This window comes from Rhinatrema bivittatum, chromosome 11, assembly GCF_901001135.1.
Source record: "Rhinatrema bivittatum chromosome 11, aRhiBiv1.1, whole genome shotgun sequence".
NCBI lineage: Eukaryota > Metazoa > Chordata > Amphibia > Gymnophiona > Rhinatrematidae > Rhinatrema > Rhinatrema bivittatum.
Window position 1 is genome coordinate 20,163,558 of NC_042625.1, and position 24,822 is coordinate 20,188,379.

The 24,822-nt window shown below is 46.3% G+C and overlaps 1 protein-coding gene across 3 annotated transcripts in view; it reads right to left on the reverse strand.

Annotated features, from left to right (window-relative positions):
• Positions 1-24,822, reverse strand: part of KNTC1 (kinetochore associated 1) — a 422,937-nt gene that overhangs the window by 210,399 nt on the left and 187,716 nt on the right. For all 3 annotated transcript variants that reach the window (XM_029571458.1, XM_029571459.1, XM_029571460.1), the window contains exons 34-35: positions 14,079-14,362; positions 4,940-5,112 (exon numbers count right to left, since the gene is read on the reverse strand). In XM_029571458.1, the coding sequence (XP_029427318.1) occupies positions 4,940-5,112; positions 14,079-14,362 (457 nt within the window). The remainder of the gene's footprint in view (positions 1-4,939; positions 5,113-14,078; positions 14,363-24,822) is intronic.

The window sequence follows — 24,822 nt, forward strand, 5'->3', positions numbered from 1 at the left end:
TGTGAGACAGAAGTGACCCGCCTGACCCAAAAATATTGGGCCCTGGTGGAAAACAGTCGACTGAAGTGCGAACCTCGGGGCCCATCCATGGCCATGTTGATCAGATCTGGGAAGCATGGTTGATGTGACCATTTTGAAGCTAACAGGATCACGTTTGCCTGGATGTTTCTCTATCTGCCGTAATCCCTTGTCCACCAGAAGCAATGGGAGGGAAGACAAAGAAGACTCTCTAGAGTCCATGGAAGCACCAGAGCTCCGATTCCTTTGTACCGTGTTCTGTTCAGCAGCTGTAAAACCGCAATGCCTTAGCTCTTTGGTCAGGATATTCCCATCTTCTGTGAATGAGACACATCACTGCCTTTGACAGCACCCATTACCTGGGGTCTAACTTTCTCAGACTAATAAAATCTGCCTGAATGTAGTTCACTCCCGTGAAGAGAGACACACTGCCAGCCACTCCAAGTGCTGTTCTTCCCAGAGAATCAACTCCCAGGCCTCTCGAGCTGCTGCCTGATTTTGGGTTCCACCTTGATGGTTGATGTAGTCCACCATTGTCGCATCGTCTGATAGGATCCGTATTGGAAGGCTGAGTAACCTTGGCAGACAGGCAAGCAAAGCAAAATGCACCGCTCTAGTCTCTAATCAATTTTTAGGCCATGAGGCCTCCTGTTTCGACCTCTGGCCCTGTGCCGACTGATCTTGCCACACCGCCCTCCATCTAGAGAAGAGGGCTATTCAATTTAGAATCTCCAATTCCGCACCACGCTCGAGACTGGTGTAAGCACCAGGAAACAACTGTCCCTGGCTTTCCCCCTTTAACGGACGAGGAAGATGAAACTCTTCCAATAATGGATTCCAGCGGGAGAAGACCCTCCTGCAGAGGCCACATATGTGCGAATTCTCAAAGCATTAATTTCAATGTCGATGCCATAGAATCCAGACCTATAAATAGTCCCAGACCCTGGGCACCGAAAGCTCTAGCAGAAGCCTAATCTGACTCTGCAATTTCAGCAATCTCTCTCCGTGAGAAACACTCTCTCCGCTAGTGTGTTGAATTGAGCTCTCAGATACTTTAGAATTTTGTAAGAAGAATAAATGGCTCATTGCTATGTTCACCACCCATCCTAGAGACTTCAAGCGCATTGGTACCTTTCATGCTTATTGTCAACAGAGGTCATTTGATTTTGCATGAATAAGCCAGTCATCCAGATACGGATACACCAACACATCTTCCTGTTGCAGTGCGGCTTCCCCCACCACCATCACCCTTGGTGAAGGTATGTGGAGCTGTTGCCAGCTGAAGGAAAGGGCTCAAAACCAAAAATGTTCCCTTAGGAATCTCTGGTGCTCTGGCCTGATGGCTATATGCATATATGCCTCTATCAAGGTGAGAGATGCCAAGAACTCTCCCTTGCCTACCATGGACCTCAGAGTTGGACCTCAGAGTTTCCATGTGGAAACGGGGAACCTTGAGATCTGCAGTTACCTTCTTTAAATCCAATTTCTCTTAAATTGGATATAGGGGGAAAAAGAAACAGGATGCTTAACTTAAAATTGACCTCAGGCCACACTAAGCGTGTTCAGGGTCTGAGCCAACAAACTCAGCAAGACATCTCTGTGAAAAAAAGAAAAGTCTGAGCAGAGTCCAAAGAGCTCTCAATCATTTGCAATTTCTCCCTCTTTTAGAAGTGAGAAAGCCAATTTCCCATCGGAATCCTCCAATGTCTCATAATCCACACCCCCTTGAACATTACCAGGGACAGTCTCCCTGTGGCATTTGCCCACCGTGACTGACAAATGAGAGGCCCAAGCACGCAATCCCTACCATAGTAGTTTGCTTTGCCTTCACTGGGCACCCCTGCAGAAAGGTTTGCAGGCCCTGGAAACATTTCACCCAGGAGGAGGAGGATGGATCTATACCAGAGTCCATAGGCCAAACCTTGCTCTCTCCAACCTCTCTCGGGGAAGCTTCTGCCCTTGGAAACAAGGGAGAACTGACCATTGCCTCACCTCCCACTCCACTCCCCCTCCAAAGACACCATAGGCTGAGGGATGTCCCAACATGGGCAAAAACTGTAGTAGTCAAATTGCTTTGAGCATCTAAACAGCACTGACACAAATGAAGAAAGAGTGAGGACTGAATTGCTATTAGATGGCAAGCCTCACAGATAGCAAGGTGCTTGGACCTTTTAGGTCCCTGGCACCTAACTCTCCTGGAGCTTAGGCTCTAGGCAACCTCATGTGCGCACTCCAATGCCACCTGGGCATACACGTAACACCCCTCCAGGAATCATGCAAATACATGCTCCAGCCTAAGTCGCATCCTTACACTCATAAGTACCTGCGCAAATACGCGCTCAAGTACCTGCGCAAATACGCGCTCAAGTCTAGGTCACAGACGTACACCCTCAAATTTAGGCTGTGGCCTTATGCGCACAGGTCCCAGCACATGCAACCGCCACACCTACGCATGTGAGAAAAAAACCGCTGCAGTGTCCTACCACATGGCTAAGTTAAGCCTGCCTGCATCTTCAGCGCATTTAGGTCCAGATACGTTTAACATCCGGCACCGAAAATCATCTGCCTGAAGAGCTTCTCAACAGCTCAGGCCTGCTAACTGGACAAGAATCCATGGAGACTAGGACCAAGAGCCAGGATCTCGCTAAACATGCTTTGCGCATAAGCAAATTAAAACCGGCAGAAGACCTCTACTCCTCCTCAGTGCAAGTGCTTCTCTGCAGCTCTGCGGTACAGGGAACTGCTGGCGATAGTTGAGGAGGGGATTCCCCTGCCTCTCTCACCAAGGTTGCTAGGAAATCGAAAATGGCTGCTGTTTCCACGCTGATGGGGAAAGCTGTGAGACTGTTCTACCAGTGCGGCCATGCTTGATGCAGACCCCTGAATGCTTTTGCTGCACGCACACACTGTTCCTCCCTGAACCCACAGCATCATCAGCATCTCAACGGCAAGCAGGGGAACAATCCCTCAGCACCACGGAGTCAACACCCGGTCTCCTCCGCAGGCAGAGAAGCTACTGAAAAACCCCATTGCTGAGCTCCCTGAGCTGCTAAGGTAGCTTCCCCTCCTGGAACCTCGCTGCTGCACAGATTCCTCTATCTAGTTCCTTGCTCTCTTTTTTTTTTTTTTGTTTGAGAACAAAAAGATACATAGAAACCAATACTTTCCTTTGCTGCAGAGGTTCAGGTTCCAGGAGTGCAGGCTGCATGGCAGATCAAAACTTTACTAAACTTACAGTATCTACTCCCTATAATGGAACACAGAGCTGCTAGCAGAAAAAAAGAAAATCAGCCAAATTAAAAGGGACCAACTAAAAGAAAACTGTTGCCCTGAGCCTGTAGCTGCCTTAGCAGCCTCGTGAAGGGGAGGGATCTGGACCACCAGATTTGCACCCCATGGAAGAAAGGAGCGAGCTTACAAAAGGGTCACCAACTCCCCCAGCTCGTCCACCTCGACCAGACAGGGAAGGACCCACTAGGACCCAAAACCCCCTGGGAGGAAGGCTCATAATACAAAACTGTCTCCTGACTGCAGAACTGCAGGTTTTGCACCATCTACCATCTGCTGGAGACAGAGAAATAACTGAGGGACTACAAGTGGCACACTGGGTTATGTACAGTGTCAGTGAAACTTTCTCTGTCTCCATTTGTTGGCAGGGAAGCAAAACTCAGGAGTCTGGACTGATCTGGGTACATACAGGGAATGGGAGAATAGAGGTAATAAGGTAACCCTACATAAAAGGCACTACAGTAATCCAAGCTGTTAAGTGCCAGTGAGGCAGTGGCAGCAGCAGCTCGTTGTCAAGCAGCATGGGCTGGAGACTGAGCCAGCATGTGCTCTGCTCCCAAGCCTCATCCCCATCCTTGCTACCATAAAGGAGGCAGAGCACATGCTGGCTCAGTCTTCAATCTACGCAACTTAACAAGGAGCTACTGCTGTCCCCATGATCAAGCTTCAGACCGTTATATGAAGAAAAAAAGCCATGGGACAGAGGAAGTTGGGTGGTGGGGATGCTGATTGTAGACAGAAAAGTGGGAGGAGGGGCATGTGGCCATTTTTTTATTTTTTTTAAAGTTAACAATCCTAACCCACCATGCCAACGACTGCCCTCACCTAACCTCCTTCCATGGGATTTTAATGCAGGGTGAAGGTAGGGGGTAAAGAGAGGAGAGTGCTCAAATTATATACCCTTATCTTAATGGACTTACATTGGTTACCTATAGAACAGAGGGTACAATTCAAATTGCTATGTATTTTGCATAAGGTGATTCACGGGGACAAAGTTGAATGGTTAAATGCGGCAATACGGCTACATATGCCGCAGAGAAATTTAAGATCTGCAAACAAAGGTCTGCTATCCATTCCATCTCTGGTTTCAGCAAAATTAACATCTGTAAGAGATAGGGCCTTATTGCTAGCAAGGCCTAAAATTTGGAATAAACTTCCAACTGATCTAAGATTAGAAACTAACATGGCAGAATTAAAGAAAAAACTAAAAACATGGCTCTAGCAACAGGCTTTCAGTGAAGGTGAAAACAGAATATAACAGGAAGGATGAGTAATGCAATTTTCCATCACCTTTAATGTTCATTTTGTAATGTGTTTTATTGTTTTCATAATATAAAATTGTAATAGAATTTAACTATGTGATGACAATACTGTATTTGTACATATATTTTATTTCCTTGATGTAGTATGTCACTTTGTTAGTTAAGTGTTAACTAATGTAAACCGATATGAAGGCTTTGCCAAATACCAGTATATAAATTTAAATAAATAAATAAGTGTCCCTAATCCATACCCCCTTCCCACAAATTAAGCATTCAAGCTCCACCTGTGGTTCCATAAGGACGGTCTTCTGTGCTTTGAAACCATTAATGAAGTGGTTGGCAAACAAGCAGAAACAATAAGATTAGATTACCTGGGCCGCATACTGTGGCTGCTTGGCAAGACAACTCGTATATCGCAGCATGAAGGTTCATTCCTGTTGGAATTACCATTGGAGTGTTTGCTTCCAACATGCTAGACAGCTTTTGAGCAGTCAAAAACAGCAAATGTCCTGTCTGTGCGTTACAGTGATGATCAAATAAATCTCTTTAGAAAGAAAAAGAAATATATAAAAATTCTTGGTTTAACACTTAATGGGTAATTTTAAAAAGGATTTACATGTGTAAATGTAACAAAAATTGCAACAATAGTAAAAATCCATCTACATGCGTAAAGTGCATTTACACAAATATTTTATGGACAATTCAATGGCATATATTGTAGCAATTTTTAAAAGCCCATTTACACCGGTAAACTGCATTTACATGTGTAAAACAGCAGAGTTGCTTACCTGTAACAGGTGTTTTCCCAGGACAGCAGGATGTTAGTCCTCACATGTGGGTGACATCATCAGATGGAGCCCTGTCACGGAACACTTTTGTCAAAGTTTCTAGAACTTTGACTGGCACACTGAGCATGTCCAGCATGGCACTAACCCTGCATCCAGCAGGGGTCCCCCTTCAGTCTCGTTTGTAGCAAAAAGTACGAGTGAAAAATAAAATAATAAAATGTAAGTGAACCCAACTCCGCGAGGTGGCAGGTGGGTTTCATGAGGACTAACATCCTGCTGTCCTGGGAGAACACCTGTTACAGGTAAGCAACTCTGCTTTCTCCCAGGACAAGCAGGATGGTAGTCCTCACATATCGGTGAATAGCGAGCTACAGGATGCTCAAATAGAGTGAACCAAAAGTACCCAACGACGTACAACAGGCACAACAACAGGGATGGTTTTGGGTATGAGGGAAGCCTGAATTTCACAGTGGGTCACAGGTAGGAAATTGGGTTATTAAACTGGAAACAAATTCCACCTTTCTTAATGCGTGGAATACATATGGACTGCGCCTCTAGGATTGTATTTTTAAACAATGTCCAAGCCTGTTGAACACTTTTAACCTTTGCAGCTGCACCTTTCAGTTTTTTTCTAACTATTTTCCTCATTTTATCAAAGTTTCCCTTTTTAAAATTTAGTGTTAGAGCTGCAGATTTACTTATTGTACCCCTTCCAGTTATTAGTTTAAATTTGATCATGTTATGATCACTGTTGCCAAGTGGTCCCATCACCGTTACTTCATGACTGCTTCATGGAGCAATTGGTTCAGGAACCAACAAGAGAAGGAGCTATTTTAGATTTAATTCTTAGTGGAACGCAGGATTTGGTGAGAGAGGTAACAGTGGTGGGGCCACTTGGCAATAGTGATCATACCATGATCAAATTTAAACTAATAACTGGAAGGGGGACAATAAGTAAATCTACAGCTCTAACACTAAATTTTCAAAAGGGAAACTTTGATAAAATGTGGAAAATAGTTAGAAAAAAACTGAAAGGTGCAGCTGCAAAGGTTAAAAGTGTTGAACAGGCATGGATATCATTTAAAAATACAATCCTAGACGCGCAGTCCAGGTGTATTCCATGCATTAAAAAAGGTGGAAGGAAGGCAAAACGATTACCGGCATGGTTAAAAGGTGAGGTGAAAGAGGCTATTTTAGCCAAAAATACATCCTTCAAAAATTGGAAAAAGGATCCATCTGAAGAAAATAGGATAAAGACAGGCGAAGAGAGAATTTGAACTGAAGTTGGCCGTAGAGGCAAAAACTCATAATAAAAACTTTTAAAAATATATCCGAAGCAAGAAACCTGTGAGGGAGTCGGTTGGACCGTTAGATGACGGAGGGGTTAAAGGGGCTCTTAGGGTAGATAAGGCCATTGCAGAAAGACTAAATTAATTCCTTGCTTCTGTGTTTCCTAATGAGGATGTTGGAGAGATACCAGTTCCGGAGATGGTTTTCAAGGGTGATGAGTCAGACGATCTGAACCAAATCACTGTGAACCTGGAAGATGTAGTAGGCCAGATTGACAAACTAAAGAGTAGCAAATCACCTGGACCGGATGGGTATGCATCCTAGGATACTGAAGGAACTAAAAAATGAAATTTCTGATCTATTAGTTAAAATTTGTAACCCATCATTAAAATAATCTATTGTACCTGAAGACTGGAGAGTTGCCAATCTAACCATAATATTTAAAAAGGGCTCCAGTGGCGATCCGGGAAACTATAGACCAGTGATCCTGTCTTCAGTGCCAGGAAAAACAGTGGAAACTATTCTAAACATAAAAAACGTAGAGCATATAGAAAGACATGGTTTAATGGAACACAGTCAACATGGATTTAGTCATGGGAAGTCTTGCCTAACAAATCTGCTTCATTTTTTTGAAGGGGTTAATAAACATGTGGATAAAGGTGAACCAGTAGATGTAGTGTATTTGGATTTTCAGAAGGCGTTTGACAAAGTCCCTAATGAGAGGCTTCTAAGAAAACTAAAAAGTCATGGGATAGGAGGCGATGTCCTTTCGTGGATTACAAACTAGTTAAAAGACAGGAAACAGAGAGTAGGATTAAATGGTCAGTTTTCTCAGTGGAAAAGGGTAAACAGTGGAGTGCCTCAGGGATCTGTACTTGGACCGGTGCTTTTCTATATATTTATAAATGATCTGGAAAGAATAAGACAAGTGAGGTTATCAAATTTGTGGATGATACAAAATTATTCAGAGTATTTAAATCAGAGTATTTAAATCACAAGAGGATTGTGATACATTACAGGAGGACCTTGGAAGATTGGGCATCCAAATGGCAGATGAAATTTAATGTGGACAAGTGCAAGGTGTTGCATATAGGGAAAAATAATCCTTGCTGTAGTTACACGATGTTAGGTTCCATATTAGGAGCTACCACCCAAGAAAGAGATCTAGGTGTCATAGTGGATAACACATTGAAATCGTCGGCTCAGTGTGCTGCAGCAGTCAAAAAAGCAAACAGAATGTTAGGAATTATTAGGAAGGGAATGGTTAATAAAACGGAAAATGTTATAATGCCTCTGTATCGCTCCATGGTGAGACCGCACCTTGAACACTGTGTACAATTCTGGTCGCCGCATCTCAAAAAAGATATTGTTGCGATGGAGAAGGTACAGAGAAGGGCAACCAAAATGATAAAGGGGATGGAACAGCTCCCCTATGAGGAAAGGCTGAAGAGGTTAGGGCTGTTCAGCTTGGAGAAGAGATGGCTGAGGGGGGATATGATAGAGGTCTTTAAGATCATGAGAGGTCTTGAACGAGTAGATGTGACTCGGTTATTTACACTTTTGAATAATAGAAGGACTAGGGGGCATTCCATGAAGTTAGCAAGTAGCACATTTAAGACTAATCAGAGAAAATTCTTTTTCACTCAACGCACAATAAAGCTCTGGAATTTGTTGCCAGAGGATGTGGTTAGTGCAGTTAATGTAGCTGGGTTCAAAAAAGGTTTGGATAAGTTCTTGGATGAGAAGTCTATTAATGGCTATTAATCAATTATACTTAGGGAATAGCCACTGCTATTAATTGCATCAGTAGCATTGGTTCTTCTTAGTGTTTGGGTAATTGCCAGGTTCTTGTGGCCTGGTTTTCGCCTCTGTTGGAAACAGGATGCTGGGCTTGATGGACCCTTGGCTTGACCCAGCATGGCAATTTCTTATGTTCTTATTACATACAGGAACTTTATGTTTCTAGCAAGTCCTGATGTTACATTTACCCAGCCAATATTGGGGTAATTAAAATCTCCCATGATTATTGCACTGCCAAATTGGTTAGCTTCCTTGATTTCTCTTAGCATTTCATCATCTGTCTGAACATTTTTTCCAGGTGGATGGTAGTAAACTCCTATCACTATACTCTTACCCAACACACATGGGATTTCTACCCATATAGATTCTACTGAGCATTTAGTCTCTTGTATGATCTTTATCCTGCTGGACTCTATACCCTCCCGGACATAAAGTGCCACACCCCCACCAAGTTGCCCCTCTCTATCATTGCGATATAATTTGTACCCTGATATAGCACTGTCCCATTGGTTATCCTCCTTCCACCAGGTTTCTGTGATGCCAATTATGTCAATTTCATCATTTACCGCTATACACTCTAACTCTCCCATCTTATTTCTTAGACTTCTGGTATTGGCATACAGACATTTCGGTTATTTATTCTTTCGGATAATAGAAAGACTAGGGGGCACTCCATGAAGTTAGCATGTGGAACATTTAAAACTAATCGGAGAAAGTTCTTTTTCACTCAACACACAATTAAATTCTGGAATTTGTTGCCAGAGGATGTGGTTAGTGCAGTTAGTACAGCTGTGTTTAAAAAAGGATTGGATAAGTTCTTGGAGAAGAAGTCCATTACCTGCTATTAATTGAGTTGACTTAGAAAATAGCCACTGCTATTACTAGCAACGGTAACATGGAATAGACTTAGTTTTTGGGCACTTGCCAGGTTCTTATGGCCTGGATTGGCCACTGTTGGAAACAGGTTGCTGGGCTTGATGGACCCTTGGTCTGACCCAGTATGGCATGTTCTTATTTCTCCGAGCCCTGCACTGCTGAGTGACTGTCGGCTTTCCTCCTTGTTCTAGTTTAAAAGCTGCTCTATCTCCTTTTTAAAGTACTACCTCCTTGGATGGACCTCTGAGCAGCCAATTGTCTAGATATGGATAGACAGGGATACTGCGCTGCCTTAGGTAAGCTGCTAATACTGCCAGGCATTTCTTAAACACACGGGGTGCTGACATTAGGCCAAATGGCAGCACTTTGTATTGGAAATGTCTGTGACCTACTATGAATGAGGTATTTTCGATGAGGAGGGGATATGGCTATATGGGTATACGCCTCCTGATGATCAAGAGAGCAGAGCCAATCTCCCTTTTGAAGGAGCGGGAGCATGGTGCCCAAGGTAACCATCCTGAACTTTTCCTTGCGGAGTGTTTGTTTAGGGTGCAGAGGTCCAGTATAGGACATATGCCGCCTGACCTTTTTGGAATTAGAAAATACCGAGAGTAGAACCCTTTTCCTCGCTGCAGTCGGGGAACCTGTTCCACGGCATTGGACTGGAGGAGAATTGAGAGTTCTGCCTCGTGAAGTGGAGTATGGTCAGTTAGACTCCTCTCCGAACGCGGTGAAGAGTCTGGTGGTAGTGTAAGGAAGTTTAGATGATTACCATGGGCAACAACAGAAAGGACCCATTGGTCGGTGGTGGTTGTGTGCCATGTGTTGGCAAAGTGGCACAGGCGGCCTCCCACAGGAAATGTTGTCGGAGGCGGGGGTTAACTGCTGCTCTCTAGAAGGGAGTCAAAACTCCGATGCAGGACCAGTCTGAGGAGCTGGTTAGGCTTTTGGGGCCCTGTGTTGACAAGGCTGACCTCTTTGAGAGGGTCTGGTCGGTCGAGTCCGGGATGGAGGAGGGTAATACCTACGTGGTTTATAGGTTAGCCTCCTAGGTTCCTGTCTAAATGGTCTTTTGGTGGTAGATGAAAGGAACAGTAGATAGTTGGCGCAAGGTCTCGTGGTGATCTTTGAGTTGCGCCACTGTCTCCTGAATCTTTTCGCCAAACAAATTGTCCCCTGCGCACGGAAGATCTGCTAACCTGTCCTGGAATTCTTGGCATAAGTCCGAAGATTTTAGCCATACCCAGTGTCTGGCACTTATTCCTGCCACTTACACTCTGGAGGCAGTCTCGAAGATGTCATAAGCTGCTCTAACCTCATGTTTCCCAGCATCAAGCCCCTTCTGCAGGATGGTAGTCAATCCCTCCTGGAATTCCTCAGGCAGGGTCTCGGAGAAATCTTGGACTTGTTTCCAGAGGTTTCTGGAGTATTGCATCATATATAGCTGGTAGGCTGCTATATGTGCCATCAGCATAGATCCCCGGAACACTCTTCGGCCGAAGGCGTCCAAGGACTTCTGCTCTTTTCCAGGAGGGGCAGAAGAACGAGGCCAGGACCTCTTAGCCTTCTTCTGGGCGGATTCAAGTACTACGGAGTGGTTGGGGAGCTGGCTCTTCTGGAAACCTGGAGCTGATTGAACGAGGTAGGTAGCATCAGTTTTCCTGTTTACTGGTGGAACTGTACCAGGGTGTTCCCAGGTACAGTGTAACAGGTCGAGTAGGATTTCATGGACTGGAATTGCCATCACCTCCTTGGGGGCATCTACGAATTGAAGCACCTCCAGCATTTTATGCCTGGCATCCTCCTCCATTTGTAATTTAAAACGTATGGTTTCAGACATCGCTTTTATAAAGTTAGCAAATGAGAGGTCCTCTGGAGGGGAGTGGAAGCATTCTTCTGAGGGTGAATGCTCCAACAGAAGGTCCTCGGAGACTTGAGAGTAAGAGGAATCATCACCCCAAGGGTCGTATGGTGGATCTCCTCCACCCTGCGGGCTTTCAGATGGAGGAAGAAGTCCAAATCCAGCCGCATCAGGAAGTGGAATCGATGAAAAGATGGAGGCACCGAGATAGGAAGAGGCAGCACCGATGGCAACGGTGTTTTCGATGGCCATTGAGGCGGAGGTACACCCGATGGCTCAGGAATCTGTTCTGGCATCGGTGGTTCTTGGGATGGAGAAGAGGCACGACCAGGATCTTCATCGTCTGAAGATAAAGGAATAGAGATAGATGCCGGTGGAGGGATCGATGGTTTTGGCGGTGCCGGTGGACCGGAAGGAACGGGTACTGATGGAAGTGCACCGATCAGGGTGTCCAATCTTTCGAGGAGTGGAGCCAGCATGATAGGCACCGGATCAGGCATCAGCATGGGAGTCGGCGCCGATGGTGACTGGAATCCTTGAAGCGCTTGAAGGACTGCCTCTTGGACCATCAGGCCCAATTCTTCCCGGAAGGCTGGTGATGGTAACACAGCTGCCGGGGATGGAGGCTGAATAGGCAATGCTGGAGGGTCCACAGGAAATTGTGGAGTCTCGGCTCCCGGCACCATTGCAGGCTCCTCTCCCCAGGACTTTTTGGACGGCGGCTCAGTCGATATCAATGCCGATGGCCTGTTGGTGCCGGCACTGGTTGAAGCTTCATGTTGATGACGATGATGGTGCTTCTCACGATGCTCGGCCTGGTCCTTTTCCAGCGCAGAGGAAGAGGATGTCGAGGCCTTTGACTGGAGCGATGCTGGTGATGGGCGGTTACCAGTGTCTCGATGCTGCCGAGACATCGATGGAGAAGGAGTCTATGACGATGAAAACTTTCGACTTGGTGCGCTCTTGGCTGAGGTCGATGGAGTCGAGTGCTTAGATGCGAATAGGTGCTCCATCTTCTCCAGGCGAGCCCGGCGGCCTTTCGGGGTCATTTGGGCATAACTAGTGCACATTGGACATCGTGGGAAGACATGGTCCGCAGACACTCGGGGCACTACCAAAAAACAGTCGCCATTTCGAAAAAGCGGGCGGTGCGCGGTCGGTGGTTGTCTGGCACCGATGGAAGCACCTGCGGGAACCGACCACAAGGAACAAGGCAAGCTTACCGGCACTAGCAGAGGTCGGTCGATGGGGGACCCCGGAACGGGGTAAAATTCTGAAAAAAAGTTCTGTGAGGAAAACATTGTGAGAAATTCTCACAGAGCTCCTGCTGCGCGGAAAAAAAAGAGACTGAAGGGGGACCCCTGCTGGATGCAGGGTTAGTGGCATGCTGGGCATGCTCAGTGTGGCAGTCAAAGTTCTAGAAACTTGGACAAAAGTGTTCCGTGATAGGGCTCCATCCGATGATGTCACCCATATATGAGGACTACCCTCCTGCTTGTCCTGGGAGAACCAATTCTACTTTATTTATTTAAAGCTTTTTTTGCTTTTGAAAACTGGCCCACCTTGAATAAGTCCACCTAGCAGACCATGCCTGGATACTCCCAGATACAAAGGTGCACAATGTTATTCTGTGCTGTAGTCTAATACAACAAACCCTATCTATTTCCCCTTTCCCACCACCATTGTAATACAATCTACAATTTGCTTCAATGTTCAGGCAGCTTCATCTTTTGCCTTGACCTGCTCACTTTGATTTCACCTGATGAAGAAAGTTTAGTAAAAAAAATAAATAAAATAAATATATATATATATATATATATATAGGGCCAGATTTTAAAACTTACACGCGGGCGTAGATTTGTGCACGCAACCCGGCACGCACAAATCTACGCCCGATTTTATAACATGTGCGCGCAGTTGCATTCATGTTATAAAATCCGGGGTCAGTGCACGCAAGGGGGTGCAAACTTGTGCAACTTGCGCGCGCCGAGCCCTAGGGGAGCCCCGATGGCTTTCCCCGTTTCCTCCGAGGCCGCTCCGAAATTGGAGCGGCCTCGGAGGGAACTTTCTTTCGGCCCCCCCCCCACCCTTCCCCTATCTAACCCGCCCCCAGCTCTACCTAAATCCCCCTCCTATCTTTATTTCGTTATTTACGCCTGCCTCTGGACAGGCGTAGCTTGTGCGTGCTGGCCGAGTGCCGGCATGTGATCCCCGGGCCCAGTGGCAGTGGAGAGGCCTCTGGCTCCACCCTCGCCCCTTTTTTAAAGCCCCAGGACATGCACGCGTCGCCGGGCCTATGCAAAATAGGTTCGGTGCGCGCAGGAGCAGGTTTTCGGGGTTACGTGCGTAACCCTTTCAAAATCTGCCCCATATTGTTAATCCAGTAAAGAGGTATCACCTTATATTTTTGTTTATTGACATTTACATCTTTGCTATAGTAAAACCTATTACAACTGCAGTTATTGCAGAATGATGTACATTAATGAAAAGGTACAAAGGGCTGTGCCTCCTACACAGAGAAAACTAAATTTGACTGCGAGTTGTGCAACCATGGTATAGGAAGGCAACCTGGTAAAAATCAAATATAAAGCAATAAAGTTCAACATTTAATTAAATGGAGACTAAGAAAATAACCAGTGGGTTCCTCAGTCTACCACTATCCCATATTCTCCTCATTAAACCTCGGTCACTACCTGAGAGCTTTAGAAGTAGCAGCCACAAAAAGGAAAGGAAGATGAGATTATAGGGCCCCAGCTATTTCTATTTTAATTCACAAAATGGTTTAGAAAAGTGGTCACAGATCAAATTCTCCTTCCTTACTGCACTATATGCAGTCCTCCTGGCTCTTTTTTATTCACCGATTTTAAATACACACAAAGGTTTACTAAATGTTACCTGCAAATCTGCAGCACCTTTTCAATTTTCCCAGCAGATAATGCTCTTAATGCCAGTTGTGCTTGCAGCTCCTGCCCTCCCACTTTCAGTAGAAGGGCCAGTCTGTGAAGCCTGGATTCGGTGATCGCTTTCTTTGCAATTCCATTAGGGCTATGAGTTATTTCCTGAGCGCTGCCCAATTTTGACCTGGACCTTTCATAAGCTTTTATGTGTTTTTCACAGAGTTCAGAAAGCAATAACCGATTTTCATAATCTTCAGGGGAAAGAAAAATGTCAAAATCCTCCTGCAAGTAGTAAACAAAATCAAGAAGTCTTTTATCAACTATTGATATCTTTTATACAAATATACAACAAGTTTAACTTGTATCAGAAATCAACACTAATACCTCAATTACAATATAATAGAAGAAAAGAAGTGGGGGGGGTGGGATCCACAATACTAAGAAATAAGAAACTTCTCACATAAAAAATAAGGATGTGGCTAGGACATAGATATTAATGAAGTCATCAAGGAGAAATAGCAGAGATTGGCAAACGAACTGCAGCAGATGATGGACATGCTTTCCCTATGGTGATCACTATACTTTTTGAAAGAAGAAATTCTACTTTTAAATTTGAGAAAAGATTGAGCCCTGCTCTCCTGCGGTGATACCCCGAGTTGAGAACTTCTCAGGTGATTTCTGAAATCCCTCAGAGGTGTGCCTTGGTGTGGTAGCTGGGTCCAGCATGGACTTTGCTGCTGAAGCAGTTGAAAGGCAGCGGGTGCAGAAAGCCAAGTGTGGCAGTGACAGCCAAAGCCCTCTCCCCCCCTCCCGCAGCCGGACACGGTCTCTGTACTCAGTCAGTAAGCGCTGAGACCAGGTAAGTTAAAAAAAAAAAAAAAAAAAGAGAGAGAGAAGAGGACTCCTGCCGATTCAGAGACATTTTGGAGGGGTTTTGGTAAGGCTTCTGCCAGTCTTCTTGCTCAGCGCGCCATACAGACATCATTCCCGATGGAGTACAGGGAAGTGGGGTTGAGCAGCCTCCCAGGGGGTTAGGTCCCGCTTTAGGCTTGGTCGGCACACTGCATGGTAGGCTGCGGCGGAGTCATCTTGCGCGCTGTATTGCCCACCATAGAGTGGTGGTACGTGCAATGCATGTCGGCATCGCGCATGCGCTGTGCGCATATCACGTGCGTACATGCGCGCACAACTTACTAGGCACAGAATGCAAGTAAAGCCGGGTGCATGGGCTGTGCGTGTACGTCGCTGCAGCCCGCGTAGGCGCCTGAAATCTGTGCGCATAAAATTTTAAGTGTGAGCCAACTGAACATGCAGCTACCATTGCTAATGGCTCCGGCAGCAAAGAAACATAAGCACCTTTCTCTCTGCGCTGCCTGTCATATTATGACTGTACTGTCTGACCTGGATTCTTCCTTATGTCATCTGACATCCCCAGACTTTGCTAAGCCCTGCTCCTCCCATTCAGAGGAGAGGGGGGAGAGGGAAATTCGGCAGCACCTAACCTACCGTGTTTCCCCGAAAATAAGACATCCCCAAAAATAAGACCTAGTAGAGATTTTGCCGAATTCCTAAATATAAGACCTCCCCCGAAAGTAAGCCATCCCTTGTAAACAGGGGCGGATTGACCTATCGGGGCATCAGGCTTCCCCCGGTGGGCCGGAAAATCCTGTGATGTCAATTTTTTTTTTAAAATAAAGTTTCCAAGGTATTAGGGGCAGACGCAAGCAGTGGTATACCGAGGGGAGCCAATGCCCCCGGGCGCAAGGAGGCTCATGCGGCCGCTGAGCCTCCTTGCCCGAAGAAAAAGATCGCGTTCAAACGCGCTGATGCTCTTCCTCCTTCCTGCCTGTGCGGCCCCGGAAGTAAACTTTGCCGGAGCCGCGTGGGCAGGAAGGAGGAAGAGCATCAGCGCGTGCAGAAGAGGAGGAGCCGCCGCGGGCTGCTGCGAATCCCAAGTCGCAGCGGCCCAAGAAGAGGAAGAGACCCGGTAGCAGGGCCGAGGAAGAGGAAGAGGAAGAGGACCGGTAGCAGGGCTGCCGCGGCCTGAGAAGTTCAGGGCCGCTGCAGAGCCCATCCTGCGGCGACCCGCGAAGAGGAGGCCCAGAGGTGAGAGAGAGGCTGAGGGTCTGTAGAGGGTGTGTGTGCGTGCGTGTATGAGATGAGCTGAGAGATTGTGTGTGGGAGTGAGGATCTGAATGTTTGCAGAGGCAGCATGTGAGAGCCTCTGTGTGTGTGTGTGAGAGAGACAGCGTGTGATGGTGAGAGCCTATGCTTGAGCAAGACAGCATGTGGGAGTGAGAGAGCCTGTGTGTGTGAGAGTCAGACAGCATGTGCCAGTGAAAGACTGTGTGTATGAATGATTGTATGAGAGAGAGAATGTGACATTGAGAGCCTGTGTGTGTGTGTGTGTGTGTGTGAGAGAAATGCATGTGAGAATGAGAACCTGACTGTGTTTGAGGGAAGAAGATGGAGAGAAAAGAAATACGGAAGAAAAAAGGACAATATAAAAGGAATTGGCAAAAAAATAAGAAAGGGAAGTTGGGAAAAAAAAAAGCCTGTGACCAACCGATTAGAAAACTAACATCAACCAGCAAAGGTAAAAAAAAAAAAAAAAATTACTTTTTAGTGATTGGCACATGTAATCTTTGGGAATGTGCAAGAATAGCACTTTCTCTATGCGGATCTCACAATGTACGAGCAGTGACAGTGGCAGCAAGATTACTGACATCTGGTGATGGTGGCAGTACCAGTCGGGAGACCCCTTCCAAGCAGTGTGCAGAGGTTCAAAAGCAGCAGAGTCAGCCCAAGCTGACTACCATGAATGCTGCACACTCTTACCTCTCTCTGACAGCACACTGGTGGGACATGGCTGACGCAGGGGCAGCCAGCAGCTCTATTAGACATCCCCTGAAAATAAGGCCTAGTGCATCTTTGGTAGCAAAAATTAATATAAGACACTGTCTTATTTTCGGGGAAACAGGGTAGTACCTCCTGGGCTAGGCGTGGACCCGGCTGCCTTCTCTTGGGTGGAATTTTTTCAAGGCCTTCGTACAGACGAAGTCTGTTTACTCACTTGCCCCTGTCTAGACGGAACCTCAGCCGGTAAACCCTCCCTCTCCCAGTCCTATTGGCAGACCTCGAGGCATGCCCCGCCTCACCAAGGGTATCCCTGTCAGGGTCCTGGACAAAGAGGAGAATACGGATTCCTTGGACAATTAGGAAATTCCCCCTGGTTTAGAACCGTATTGCACCTTGTTATGGTTTTTCCATAGAGACGAACTGCTGCCCTGGTTGTCCAGACCCTGAAAATGCTGGGAGTTCCTGGGGCGGAATCTATGTCGTAACCAAAGAAGAATCCCATTCTGATTTCCCTACGGAAAGTCTCTTGCTACTTTGCAGGGCTGGAAGCCATCCGGGAGTGATTGACCTGGAATGGGACACCCCAGAAGCAAGTTTTAAAGGTGGACGAGCATTAGAAGCGCTGTACCCACTGATCCATCAGCGAGAGAATGTTTGTATTTCTCTAAAGTGGATGTGCTGGTCTGTGTCGTCTCTAAGCGAACAACTATCCTAGTGGAGAGAGGAGAGGCCTTAAAGGATGAGCACAATAGACGGATGGAGTCCATCCTTAAACAGGCCTTTGATGCAATAGCAATGACCTTACAGATTTGCTTCTTGTTGTGCCCTGGTAGCTCATTCGTGCCTGCTTCTCTTTCTGGAGGTGGATGATTCAGGGATGAAGTCCAGAGAGGTTACGAAACCAGGCGCTGCGGGCTCGGACCTAGTCAGTACCTCGGTCAGAAAAGTGGCCTCAGTCATGGTGGCCAGAAGACAGCTATGGCTCCGGATCTGGTCAGCAGATGCAATCTCCAAGGCAAATCTCACAAAGATGCCCTTTAAAGGATCACTTCTCTTCGGAAGTGAATTGGAAAAGCTGGCCAGTAAATGGGGCGAATCTCCAGTTCCGGCTACCAGAAGATAAGAGGAAGTAGTTACAGTGCCCCTCACCTATGAGGGAGTCGATCCAAGGGCTTCCAATGCTTTTGTCCCTACAGAAACACGACATTTCAGAGGTCTCTGTCCTTTGGGAGGTCTCTGTCCTTTCGGAGCAGACAGCCCAAGAGAGGGGCAGGCTCTGGTTCAGGTTTGTCCCGAACTCCCCAATGAAATTTTGCCGACCCACCCTCAGAACGAGGAGATAGAGGGTTGACTGTCTCTCTTCTGCCAACGGTGGGTCGAGATCACTTTGGACAAATGGGTACTAGAAGACAAAAAAAATTGAAAAAAGAAAAAAAGCAGCGCTGAAACTGGGAAGAGATGATGAATTTGAAAAGAATAAAAGGTCTGAGGGACCCGCCCCTCCCCCGACGTCATCGCTCACGGAACTGATCCGTTAAAAGCGCCAAGCCAGCAGGTGCCGCGCGTCAAAGGGGTATTCCCCTTTGTGCACCCCTTCGTGCATCCCCTAGTTTTAAATATTCCCCTTGTTATCTTTTATCCCTTGTTAACAATTTCTTCTTTATAATTGTTTTATATTTCTGACAAAGGTAATGTATGCTTTTTAGTATAATTTGTTGATTGTTCTATGTAACGCTCACAGGCAAAGTTATGTTTTATTGTAAACCGGTGTGATTTGTATTTTATACAGGAATGTCGGTATATAAAAGTTAAAAATAAATACATAAATAAATAGAAGTCATACGAGAAGGATATGTGCTGGAATTTTCAGCACTCCCTGGAACATATTCATAATATCTCCTTGCCACTCCCAGCACAAAAAGCAGGCAGTGGAGACTATCATGTTAAAGCTCCTCAGGTTGAGGGCTATAATCCCAGTACCTACACCCCAGGAAAACACGGGGTGTTATTCCATCTATTTCATCGTACCCAAGAAGGAAGGTTCCTTTTGCTTCATCCTGGACCTCAAGAGAGTCAACTGACATCTACAAATGATTCATTTCTGCATGGAAACCCCATGCTCCGTGATAATGGCCATACAACCGGGAGAGTTCTTAACCTCCCTGGACCTATCTGAGGCCTACCTACATATTCCAATCCGTCAAGAACATCATTTCCTACGCTTTGCAGAACTGGGTCGTCATTATCAGTTTTAGGCGCTGCCCTTTGACCTGACCACTGCCCCCAGAACATTTTCTAAGATTATGGTGGTTGTAGCGGCAGTGTTGAGGAAAGAGGGAATCCTGGTGCACCCGTATTTGGATGACTACTTGATCTGGGCAAAGTCTGGGAAACACTGTCTTCGGGTGACCAAAAGGGTGACCTTACTTCGGGAACTCGGTTGGGTCATAAACCTGGTCAAAAGCAGTCTCAAACCCTCCCAGTCCTTGGAATATCTGGGAGTCCGATTTGACACGAAGCAGGGCAAGGTCTTCCTTCAGACTACGAAGATAAGGAAGTTGATGTCCCAAGTGCGTCGGCTGATGAGCACGATATACCCAGCGGTGTGGAACTAATCTTCAAGTTCTTGGTTTGATGGCGGCAACCCTGGAAGTAGTGCTGTGGGCGAGGGCACACATGCGACCACTTCAACGTTCCTTGCCGTCACACTGGAACCCGCAGCCTCAAGACTATTCGATTCGCCTGTTGCTCCTTGTGACCTTGGGCAAGTCACTTTACCCTCCATTGTCTCAGGTACAAACTTAGATTGTAAGCCCTCTGGGGATAGGGAAATACCTACAGTACCTGAATGTAATCCACTTTCAGATGTTTGGTCTCTACTCTGAACAAACAAAACCAACATGGCCACCTGGTTGTCTGTTTGAATCAGGATGACCTGGTTGGAGAGGTGATCCTGAAAAGCCCTGAGAGCATATCTGATTGCATGAAGCTCCAGGAAATTTATCTGGTGTTTGGCTTCCTCTGAAGACCAGATGCCCTGAGTTTGCAGGTGTGCCACGTGAGCACCCCAGCCGAGGTTGGAGGCATCTGTTGTCAAGGTTTTGTTTGTTCAGAGTAGAGACCAAACATCCGATGGCACAGATCAAGGCATAATGAGTTGATCCAATTTTTTCCAGCTAAAATCGGGTCTGAATGAGATAAGATTTGTCACGGATTACCCACAAACAATAGTGAGTTAAGAGGTCAATTTACCTCAACAATTAGAGACCAAAGAGTGTTCAAGTCCCTGAGGCAGCAGCTGTTCAAGCTGCGAAACTCGGCCTGAGTCGGGCAGTACATTTTAAATACGTCTCTACTCCAATAAAGATCTGAAAAAGATCAAGGCATCTATTCTTTTTTGTTTTCCTAAGGGTAGAACCAAAAGACAGCAAGTGTCACAGGAGATAGACCTCCTTCTGGAATGGGTGGAAATACATCTACAGATGATCTCAGCCCTCCACATCACAGGAAAAGACAGAACCAGAGCAGACTTTCTAAGCAGGGACAGTCTGGACCCAGGAGAGTAGGTGCTGTCAGCCAAGGCCTTTCAGCTGGCAGTAGATTGCTGGGGTCTCCTGTCCATCGACCTGCTGACCACATCTCACAATGCGAAGGTTCCCAGATTCTTCAGTCACAGAAGAGAGCAGTGGTCCCTGGGGATCGACGCTCTCATTCAGACCTGGCCGGAAGGGGAGTTGCTATAAGCCTTCCCTCCATGGCCCCTGCTGGGCAGGATCATTCGCAAAATTGAGCACCACAAGGGATTAGTCCTACTAGTAGCGCCAGATTGGCCTAGGCATCTGTGGTATGTGGACATGTGGAGAACCCTCCCCGCCCCCCCCCCCCGTGCCTCCCACCGCACAGGGACCTGCTACAGCAGGGACCGGCCCTTCAAAGGATCCGACTTGACTCTGGCCCTTGAGAGGGCTTGCCTGATGAAGAAAGGATATTTGGTAGAAGTAATTGCCACCTTATTCCGCACATGGAAGTTCTCTACGTCTCTTGTGTAAGTGTGGGACTGGAGTGTATTTGAGGCCTGGTGCAAGGAACGCAGTGTTTCTCCCCCAAACAGAAAAAATCCCACTAATTCTGGAATTTTTGCAGGATGGCTTGAATAAAGGTTTGACCCTTAACTCCTTGAAGGTCCAGGTAGCAGCTCTCTCCTGTTTCAGGGGCAAGGTGCACAGAACCCGCCTGTCGGTTCATCCGGAGGTGGCCCATTTTCTGAAAGGGGTGAAGCACCTCTGGCCACCCCTATGGTGGCCGGTTCCCTTGTGGAATCTTAATCTAGTATTGGAGTTTTTGGCAGGGCCTTCCTTTCAGCCTCTGCGCAGTCTTTCCTTGCGCTGATTAACCTTGAAAACGGTGTTCCTGGTGGCTATGTGCTCGGCACGTCGCATCTCTGAACTACAGGCCTTGTGTCGGGAACAGTTCCTCCAGGAGCATTACAGCTTCATACCATTCCATCCTTCTTGCCCAAGGTAGTGTTGGACTTTCATTTGAATCGGTCTATTTCATTACCATCCCTAGATAAACACAAGGATGCGGAAGAATACCGCCTCCTCCATCATTTGAATGTCAGTAGACTTTTGGTGCAGTATCTGGACGTTTCAGAACCAGGTCGAAAGACGGACCGCCTGTTTGTTCTTCATCGTGGAAGGAAGCAGGGCGAACGAGCTTCGTGGGCTACAACAGCTCACTGGATGAAGGAGGTGGTTACGGGAGCCTATGTGGAGGCAGGAAAGCCATTACCTTTTCAGGTTATAGTTCATTCCACTAGGGCTCAGGCGGTCTCATGGACGGAAGCTAGACTGCTGTCTCCCGTTGAAATCTAGCTTGTAGTTATCACAGATCAGTCCAGAGTCCCACCCATTGAGAGGAAGAGGAATGGAGAGTCCGCTCTTTCTGTTCTTGTAAATTGACTAAAGAAGGTTATAGGTTTTCTTCTGCTTTTGCGTTGAAAAGAATTGTTGCCATTAAAGGGGATTTTTCCACATCCTTCTACTCGTTTGGAGGAACATGTTATAGGAGGGATGTGTTTGTTTAAGTTCAGTGGTATCTTGGCTTGGGTACAGGTCAATACTGAGGGACTGCAGGTGGCACACCAGGATATATGCCACTCTCAGTGAAACTTTCTCTGTCTCCATCTGCTGGAAAAGAGGCAAAGCCCAATTTTCCTTTCCCTGTATGTACCCAGATCAGTGCAGACTCCTGAGATGTACCCAAGCTTCCCTAAACAGGGAATCTTTTGTGGCGACACTTGCTGACATTCAGCCCAGGATGCCACTTGTGACAGAGTAGAGTGAGCTCTCAACCCCTCAGGGACAGAGTGACCTTGACATATTAAGCCAAACCTATCGCCTCTTTCAGCCAGCTTGCTATGGTGGATTTTGAAGCTTTATGTCCTTTCTTTGCGCCACTCCATAGTACAAAAAGACAGTCTGATAGTGACCTTAAGATAGTGCAGAAGACCCTTTTTATATCCAAAAGTCTCAACTCCCTTGCGTGAGGCGTAGATGTATCCAAATTTGGAAAAGCTGGTAACTCCACCGACTGATTCACATGAAAAGACAATACTACCTTAGGAAGAAAAGTAGGGACTGTGTGCAACAAGACCCCATCATCTGCAATCCTCAGAAAAGGATCCCTGCATTAAAGAGCCTGTAGCTCCGAAATCCTCATAGCAGAATAAATTGCCACAAAGAAAACAACCTTTAAGCTAAGATCCTTCATAGTTGCCTTCGAAGCGGTTCAAACGGGGCCTTACACAAACTCTTGAGAACCAAGTTAAGGCTCGGGGGGGACATAACTTCCTCACTGGAGGCCTCAAATGCACCACATCTGGATGTGACGCTAGGGCTACCTCTTGAATCTTGCCTCTAAGACAGCCCAAAGCCTCCAGACTGAGGGAAATGAAGGCCAAACTCTTCACCAACCCCGTTGCAAAAAGTTCAAAATTTGTGCTACGGACAATAGAGTAGGATCAATGCCCTGTTCTGCACACCAGGAGTCAAAGACTCTCCACACTCTGTTACAGGTTAGAAAGACTTCAACATCCTTGGCCTATGTCAAAGTGGAAATGACATCGTCAGGATAACCTTAACCTCTCAGACCTTCCTCTCAAAAGCCAAGCTGCAAGACAGAAGCAATCCACCTGATCTGAAAATATGGGGCCTTGACGCAGAAGGTTGGGAAGATGAGCAAGATGCAGTAGACTGTCTACCGCAAGATTTTTTAAAAATTCTTTATTTATGAGTTTTCAAAATATATTACAAGTAGCAACCTTGCAAGGAAATACAGAAAAAAAGAATTATCTAGGAAATTTACATACATTCCCTTATGCATATAATACCAAATACAGATTAATCTCTACTGTTTTTCATTGGAAATTTAAGGAGGGAGGAGATGGAAAAATCAGAGAAGACTTCAAAGGAAATACAAATTACAAAATACAGTCTTGTAACTCTCTACCATTTTTGCCCCCGATTAACATAAAGTTATGTCCCCCCCTAACCAAAAACTGTCTCAACTGTTCAGGCAAAATGAAAATATATGTATTTCCAGCTGATTTTACAAAACAATGAAATCGAAGTAGGAAACTCGCTCCCTTGACTACCACAAGATTGATCAAATCCGCAAACCAGGGCTGCTGAGGCCACTCCGGCGCCACTAGAAATCACCTCTCCCAGATGAATCTCTATTTGCAGCAATACTTTGCATACTAGCGACCATGGCGGGAACACATATAGGCGAACACCTTGCGGCCATGGGAATACCAAGGTGTCAACTCCTTTCGCTCAGTGTTCCCTCCTGCGACTGAAGAAGTGTGGGACATTGGCATTTCCTTGAGTCGCCATCAAATCAAAGCAGGGAGTACCCCATCTGCGACGGAAAACCCCCATTACCTCTTCCAACTCCCACTCCCCGGGATCAAACTGCCGACAACTGAGGAAATCAGCCTGTACATTGTCTATCCCAGCTATGTCAGAAGTTGTCAATAACTCCAGATTCTGTTCCGCCCAACGAACTAGCTCTTGGGCCTCTTGAGCCACCGCTCGACTCTTGATTCCACCTTGTCGGTTTATGTAAGCCACCGTTGTTGCATAGTCAGTCAAAATCCTTACTGGCCATCCTCGTAACAGAGGCAGAAAGGCTTTCAAAGCAAGGTGCACTGCTCTCGTCTCCAAACAATTGATGGTTCATGACTCCTTCCCTCTGGTGACCACCGGCCCTGCGCCGACCTGTTTCTGACACACATCCCCCCAGCCTAAGAGGCTGGCATCTGTTGTAACCATTATCCAGTCCGGAACTTCATGCAACAAGCTCCGCTAGTATTAGCGTTAATAGCCACCTCTCACAATGTTATTTATACATATATTTTACTATCTAATCATTTCCCTTCTTATTCCAAGTTATTGTTTTCCTTGTTATATGTAACTGCTTTTCTGCACTTTTGTTAAATGGTAAAGTTTCACCCTTGTTTCTTGTGAACCAGCATGATGGGACCACCGTCTTGAATGTTGGTATATAAAAAACTTAAATAAATAAATAAATAAAAAACTTCCAAGGCCACACCCCTGCTTAAGTGGTCGAGACCAAGCCACTGTGAGAGACTTGACCTGGCTACGTCCATAAGAGGCAACAGTAGATAAAATTGCTCAGACAACGGATCCCATTGGGAAAGTAATATGCCCTACAGCGGTATCATATGAGCAAATGCCCAAGGAACCAAATCCAATGTGGAAGCTATGGAACCAAGAACCTGTAGGTAATCCCAGACTCTGGGAACAGCCACCTCCAACAAGCTGCAAGCCTTACTCTGCACCTGTAGATCCACTCCTTGG